Source organism: Belonocnema kinseyi, chromosome 2, assembly GCF_010883055.1.
Source record: "Belonocnema kinseyi isolate 2016_QV_RU_SX_M_011 chromosome 2, B_treatae_v1, whole genome shotgun sequence".
In the NCBI taxonomy this organism is placed as follows: Eukaryota; Metazoa; Arthropoda; class Insecta; order Hymenoptera; family Cynipidae; genus Belonocnema; species Belonocnema kinseyi.
In genome coordinates this window covers 26,981,296-26,989,155 of record NC_046658.1, presented here as the reverse complement: position 1 = coordinate 26,989,155, position 7,860 = coordinate 26,981,296, and the positions used below count along the sequence as shown (strand labels likewise).

Below are 7,860 nucleotides of genomic sequence, written 5' to 3'. Positions count from 1 at the left end.
TATTGATATTAAAACTGTAGTTTCGAATATAATTTAATTTCGAGAGAAGCCCGCCAAATAGAAAAGTATATCAATCAACATTAAATAAGCAAAAGTGCAAATATTGCATTATTTTTCGAGTGTTTTGGTAGAAAAGAACACTTTTTTACCGAAATCTGCGGAAAGATAGATTGATTAATAATCATTTTTATTTTATTGATATTAAAACTGTAGTTTCGAATACAATTTAGTTTCTAGAGAAGCCCGCCAAATAGAAAAGTATGTCAATCAACATTAAATAAACAAAAGTGCAAATTTTTCATTATTTTTCTAGTGTTTGGGTAGAAAAAAAACTTTTTTTTACCGAAATCTACCAAGAGATAAATTGCTCAATAATCACTTCTGTTTTATTTAAATACTAAAAGTGTAATTTCGGATAAAATTTGATTTCGAAAGAAGCCCGCCTTATCAATATATGTAGCAGTAAACATTAAATAATCGAAATTTCAATTTTTGTATTATTTTTCAAGAGGTTTGGCAGAAAGAAAACCTTTCTGAAAGAATCTCACATTATTTGATCTGGAATAAATTGGGTCATAAGCAAGGGCTTCGTCTCGATCTGAGGTATAAGCAGGTATAAGTTCTCCAATGTTACCGACATTGCAGTTTTCGCAAGGATAGTCTCAAGTCAAGAATAGATCAGTAGTGACCACTGGCGGTAAAGCCGGGAACTAAAAAACCGGTTTTCCGCAGAATTTTTCCTGGTTTATTTTACTTTGTTTTCAGCAAAACCTTGTTTAAATAAATGAATAATTTAATCTTTTTTTATTGATATTATGTTTATTAGTACTCTCCGCATGGCGGGCTTCTCCCATTTTTAACATCAAAAATTTTCGGAATTCGATAATCTCAGACTTTGTTTATAAATATTTTTAAAAATGAAAAAAATTAATTTTGAAGAGAAGCCCGCAATAGATTTCGATATACTTTTAACAGTGCAAAAAACAAAGTTTGAATTAATGCATTATTTTGCGAGTGGTTTTGCTGAAACTATTTGGAGGAAGTTACCGTTTCACCTTAAGGAATGTTCAAAGAATAATTATTATCCAATTACTTTCAATTTTACCCCCTAATCCCCTTTTCTTGTGTCCTAAAAATGGCCCCAAAAATTCAAAATATATAAGATAAGAAAATACTGTATGATAAACTACACAGTATCAAAAATTCGAAAAAACTAGACTTTTCTCTCCCGTCTATTTGAAAAGGCGCAAGTGAATGATAATTAATTGTTGAAGTAATTGCTAAATATCTTAAATAAAAAACATTACTCTTAAGATTCGTTAATTGTGTCATTACTTGCAGAAAAGAATAACTTTCACGATTTACAGGGAAAAAATTGTTTAAACAATTTTTAAATATCCTTCAGAAAAGAACAATACTCTTGACAATTCTTAATTATGTCATTACTTCCAGAAAATAATAACTTAGTACAATTTTGAGAAGAAATTGTTTAAGCAAATAAAATTTGTTTAAATAATTACAAAATATATTGAACAAGAAGTAGGAATCTTGACATTCATCAACTGTATATCATTTATTCCGAAAGAAAATAACTTCACTACTTACAGAAGGAAAAAAATCTTTAAGCAAATAATAATGGTTTGAACAATTTAAAATTATTTTAAAAATACTTGGAAACTCGACACTTATCGACTAAAAATAATTTATGTTAAAAAAAATACCGCCTTCAGCATTAAATTGAGAGCAAACTGATTTTTTTACATTTTTGGAGCCTGTTTCGGGAACAATAAAAGAGTATTGGAGGAGAGCGTGTCGCAATAAAAAAAATTATTGTGTGGAAATTATTGCTTCCAGATTCCTTAAGAGATGAATATACGTAAATTCACAAAAATTTATAATAAGAATTTCTTTTTTCCATTTTTTCGAAAACCTAGCTTTTCCCATATAAAATTCTACGTTCATTTTAAAAGAATTTTCTTCTTCAGAAAAAGAAACAAATTGTACACGGGTACGTAATAATAATATTTTAATTGATATTCACAAAACTAGAAAATGTAATCAAAATTTAAATAACGTCAAATATAGAGAACCTACAGTTTAACTATTCTAAAAACGTGATAATAATATGCTTCCTGATTTGAAAGATGAAAAATGATCGAATTAAAACTTTAGGCGTTAAATATTACACTCTTATTAATCAATAAATCATTGTGGACTCGGAATAGTTCTGAGGTTAGATTCACAAAAAGAATTTTTCGCGCAAAATAAATTGTGTTTTATTAACTATTCTTTTCTTATAATTTTCATGTGCCCAAGTCATTAAAAAATAAAGAAGGTATCAACAATAACTCTTACTAATTACTTAATAGTTTATTACTTCATTACATTTTGCTTTATTACTATTACTTTCTAGACTCAAAACTATTTCGATTCCGCAATTATTTATTAATTAAGAAGAATTTAATTGTTAACGCTTCAAAGTTTAAATTAAATATTTTTTCAAGTTTCCAATTATAAGACCTGTATTGCTCAACGTTTTATTTGAATTGGTCAACTATAAGGCTCACATTATTTTTAATTCTTTAAATTTTTTATTGATTTATATTTTCGTGTTATTTTTACTGAAAGAATTGCTAAGATTTTTTTAACACCTTCAAGTTTGTTGGTTATTATGTGGGCGGGGAGGGGGAGGGGGTGAGGACCTCCTGATGCTTAGGCTATATGGTACACTCGTGTTTATTCTCAAGCGAGTACTCCGAATCCGGCCATCTTTGCCGAATGTTTTGGGATTTTGGTGAGTTTCGTTGTTACCAACGTTTTGAAAATACACCTTTGAGGTGCCAAGCGTACATATCGCACAGTAAATGACGTCCCACTTTGTTACAGGCAAAGTGGCCCCTACCCATTCAACCATTCGGCAGCCTCCCTATCAGGCCGCACAAAGACAATACCGACAAGACTAGACTGGACGGAGCTATCCCTCTGAGGTCATTAGTTAGTTGCACAGATTAGAAGCACTGTCCGATATGTTATGTAAGTGTATGTGTGTTCATTACCCGAAATCAACTAACGACCGCCAAGGGTGAGTCCCCCGTAGAGGCACCAAGCGTAAGGAGAAAAAACTGCTTTGTAGGAAACCAGTTTTTTTTTATTTTGAAAATCAACAATTTTAGTTGGAAAAACGTTTTTTGTTGAAAATTAAAATTTTCGGTTTTGAAATTTAATTCTATTTTTAAAAAAAATGGTCTTTTTGGCTTGAAAATTCAACATTTTTTATGAAATTTTGTTCCTTATTAATATCCTAGATGTTTTTTCAAACGAAATTGTTGATTTGGAAAGCCAAAAAAAAATTATTTTCTACAGAAAAGATTTTTCAACTAGATGAAATGAAGATGCAAATGAAAATACGAAGTTTCAACTTATCAGATTACTTTTCTATCAAAAAGTAGAATTATAAAGAAAATACTCTAGTTTTCAATTATATTCTTGATTTTTTAACCAATAATTAAATTTTTGAATAACGGAGATGAATTTTTAAAATAATTTAGTGACCGCTAAAAACCTACTACTTGCTTGTTTTGTTTGCATAAATAATAAAATGTTGATCTTTTAACTTGAAGGGGTTAAAAGAAATCTAAGCAGTTCTTTCAGTAAAAATAAAATATAAATAAACCTAAAACTGAATTAGTTAAAAATGTGAAACTTTGAAATATACATATTCCAAAAAAGTTGATAATTATATGCTTAATAATTGGAAACTTGAAAAATTATTCAATTCAAGATGTGAAGTGTAAAGAATTATATTCTTCTTAATTATTTAATAATTGCGGACTCGAAATAGTTTTGAGGTTAGACAGTAATTGTAATAAAGTCCAAAAGTATTGTTGACGAGTACCTTATTTTTTATGATTTGGGCTCATGAAAATTATGTAAAAGAACAGTTAATGAGAGAAAGCGGTTTGCGCGAAAATTTATTTTGTGAATCTAATCTCAAAACTATCTCGAGTACAGAAGGATTTATTAATTAATAGGAGTTTAATTTTTTAACGCTGCAAGTTGTAATTCAATAATTTTTCATCTTTCCTATTAGTAAACTTATAATTATTACGTTTTTAGCTTAGTTAAACTTTGAAGGTTCACAATATTTAACATTCTTTGAATTTTTATTAAGTTTTTGAATATTGTGAATATTAACTAATTAAGCGTTTATTATTACGTACCCTTCACAATTTAGTAAATAAGTATATCCAAAATAATAGCATAAATTATGAGCAGAAGTTCCCAATTAACTCAACAATTTTAAATAGCAAACATCCCATTTATTCTCTCTTTATCTAGAGGCCAAACAGATTAAGAGTTGTTTAACTTTTTTAGTTCAAAATGGCTTTGGTTGAATGAGATATTAATGCAAAAGAATACCTACCTCTTGCCAGACCTTCTACGAAATCTAACATCCTCTAAATGAAGATACAAAGAGCATTATTTGCTTTGAGGAGCTGTACAGTGACCTCACAAGACATGAGGAAGAATGTGCACCTGTCTTTACCGAAAGAATGGAAAACGTTTTTCAAAGCATGAAGGACCATTTCGCTGCAGGACCAATTGGAATTAAGAGCTTCTGGTTGAAGAAGTTTCCTTCAACTCACCAGCAACTGGCCCGTATTTTTACCTCATATCTAAAGTCTTAAGAGTCAATTCTGGAGTGTTTGGTGGGAGGATGTACTGTACTCTTCTCAAAAAAGGGAAACTTGTCTGACCTTAAGAATTACAGACCAATAACTTGTGTGAACACGCTGTATAAGATGTTTACATCTATCCTAAATGATAGGATTGTTTGGACAATCAGACCTGTGTGGCGAGATATGTATGAACAACGCGACTCAAAAAAGACTTAACAGGATATCGGGAGAACTTGCTAATCCATGCCACGAACGGATCTATATCGCATTACCAATTTGTGAAATTTCTTTGAAAAAAACTGCAAGCCCTTTCGCAAATCTAGTCTTGGGCCAGTAGACTAATCTTTTCGCAATTCTAAACGTTAATGATTATTAGTGGTATACTTTTTTGGCAGAGATTGAAGAGAATAAGGGGTCAGGTTTCAGGTGCAGGGTCAGTATTAAAATAATATTTGTAAATAAAAGTATTTTGCTGTGGTTAACATGGGAATCCATGATTTATGACTTGACCGTTTGCTTGCTAGCCAGCTAGATTGTGCCCAAACTATTCTTCTATTTTTGACTACTCTCCTTTCGCCCAACGTTGTTGGTCTCAGGAGAGCTTCGGAAATATCAGACAAATTTGCTTTTAATAACTCAAGTAAAGGCACAAAAGTCGCATATTTATCGGAATGGAAAATATCTTCTTTTCCCACTAGTACATACATAGGTATAATTCTATCCTCTTGGTACAAGTATAGCGAAAATACTTATAGGTGGGAACGAACACAGATCGCGTCATATCGAATGAAGCAGCTAAACTATAAAAAAAACGAAATTATTGAATGTTTTATTATTAGGCAGTCGTATTGAATTAAATTTTCTTTGCCTACTTTTTTATTTGATAGACAGGAAGTAAATTAGATTCAGTCAACATAGTGTCCGCTAACAATGAGTCTGAATGTGGAGATTTATATCATAGAGTAACTTACAGCATACACTAACTATTTCTAAAGTGTTTCCTTCGTCGTGAACATTGATTGTAATGTTGAGTTGGTCCTCCTTCGTAAGAGGTTTGTATTCGTTCGTAATCGAGTATTCACCAAGATTTACTCCACTGTTTAAATTACCTTCTTCAGAAGTATCAATGCACGCTCTAAAATAAATGGTAGAAAGATTTAAAAAAATATAAACTAAGATATTAGATTTCAAATCTCTAGAAAAATTGGAGAAACAATGTTATAAAAAAAGGGAACGAGAAGATTTATGGCGTTCTGGAAACTAGGGACCCATTTTTTCGTTCATAGTTTAGAAGCTATTCGCGTTTTTATGAACATAAGTAAAAATATCAATGCAGTCTTATAATCGTAATAATATTAATAATACTTATGTTTTGGAAGTGACCGGAAGTGGAAAAATGTTATGTTTGACCGGATCCATTTTAAAATAGACATATAAACTGCAAATCGCAGAATCTCTGGGTGACAACATAAGTTGTGTTTAGAGGAACTTCAGCGAAAATGAATATATTTTTCGTGTTTTATATGAGCCAAACCATTTTTGGGGTAAAGAGAATTTTTTTATAACAATTAAAAGTGTACGTTTTTCTTACAAAGAACGACATAAATAGGAAAATATTTGCTTATTTTAAAAAGTTCTACAAGAAAGAACTCTGTCTTTTATAGTATTTTGTACCGCTTGCGAGAAAAATTTAAACGTTCAAGTTTTGTAAAGAAAATTCTTGTGGCCGCGAAAATGGCATGGTGGGCCTCAACCAACGTCAACCTAAACTCCTTACGCAATTCTAGTTCTTTGCAGGAATCAATTCTCTGGTGCTGCCCGAAGATACTAAGTAAGCAATTTAAAAATCGATACAGCCCTGTTTTGAAAATTAATCTTTTGATTTTTGGAGATTTTTTCGGATAAAAATTTTTTATTATGTGAGCTTTTTATAAATAAAATATCTAGTAAACGAGTTCCTATAATCTTTTGAGTCAAACGAAGATTGGGTCTTCTATAGAAGTTTTTGTACGACAAATAGGGATTCTGTCCCCAAATTGATTGAAAATAGGAAGCACAACTATCAGAATAGTGGCGCCTTTGGCGCCCATTTCGGGTAGCTGTGTCCATGCCCACAACACCTCATGTATATCCATCCTCACGCATACGTAACGCACACAGGCGCAACTCGTTCTGCAACATATCGATTGTCGAAAGGAACTGGTCCTTGAATTTAAGGAACTCGAAGGATTTCATTTTTACGAGAAGACTGTAGAGAGAATATCGGCTTTTGGTATTCTATATTTTTCTTGTTATAAAATAGTGTAATCGCGTTTTAAGGGTGATTAGTTAAATTAAATCTCACAGTGTTAATACGATTGCAGCAGAGGTAAGTGCAAATTGTGTCAAAATCAGCTAAACACGTTAGCGCAATTTGGACAATAGAATAATTTCCAAAATTTTATAAGCCACTCTGTTCAAGTAGAGGGGAAAATATAATAACAGTATACCTTTGAAGGGAAAAATAGTTTTATTTATTTATAAATTTAAATAAATATAAATTATAATTTAAAATCGTAATATTCTCGCGTCATGATGAAGTCACAGTGTAATGTCAGAGGTGAAAAAAGTGGTTGGAAACATAGTGCAATGTAAAACTCTCTCATTTTGGATACGTTTTGTTGTGAAGATCAATTTAACGTGATCAATTTTTTATTTATTTATAAAAAAAAATAGTTTGAACCATTATTTCCCTGATGAAACTAAACGGCTGATCATTATACTTACTATTGTTTTTTGGCATATTTGTGTAAACAGATGCTGTAGTTTTTTCTTTAAGGAACTAGAGATGGGACGAGCAGTACCTCACTACCGCAATTTGCCGAATTCTCCTGCAAACTTCGGCAGCACTCCGGTAGGCATTTCTACTGCTTCCTCCATCATAACAATGAAAACACATGCGCGTTCAAGGGTCCAAGCCTTCAAACTTTCTTTACTAAAGTGTATCTGTAGTATATCTATATATATTGCATTCATATTCTCTGTACCCTTGGATTTTCGAGTTTTAGCATTTCTTAAGTTTCTCAATTTTCTTCTAATACTCTTTGGATTAAGACGCTTAGACAAATAGCAATATCAGGATTGGGAATCTTAGGTTTCATTTAAATTAATTTCATAATAATTTTGTAATATTTAACTTTAT

The 7,860-nt window shown here is 31.1% G+C and overlaps 1 protein-coding gene across 2 annotated transcripts in view; it reads right to left on the bottom strand.

Annotated features, from left to right (window-relative positions):
- The window catches only part of LOC117183054 (tripeptidyl-peptidase 2), a 231,525-nt gene that overhangs the window by 132,910 nt on the left and 90,755 nt on the right, over nucleotides 1–7,860 (bottom strand). For both annotated transcript variants that reach the window (XM_033376207.1, XM_033376208.1), the window contains exon 5: nucleotides 5,651–5,814. In XM_033376207.1, coding sequence (XP_033232098.1) covers nucleotides 5,651–5,814 — 164 coding nt within the window. The remainder of the gene's footprint in view (nucleotides 1–5,650; nucleotides 5,815–7,860) is intronic.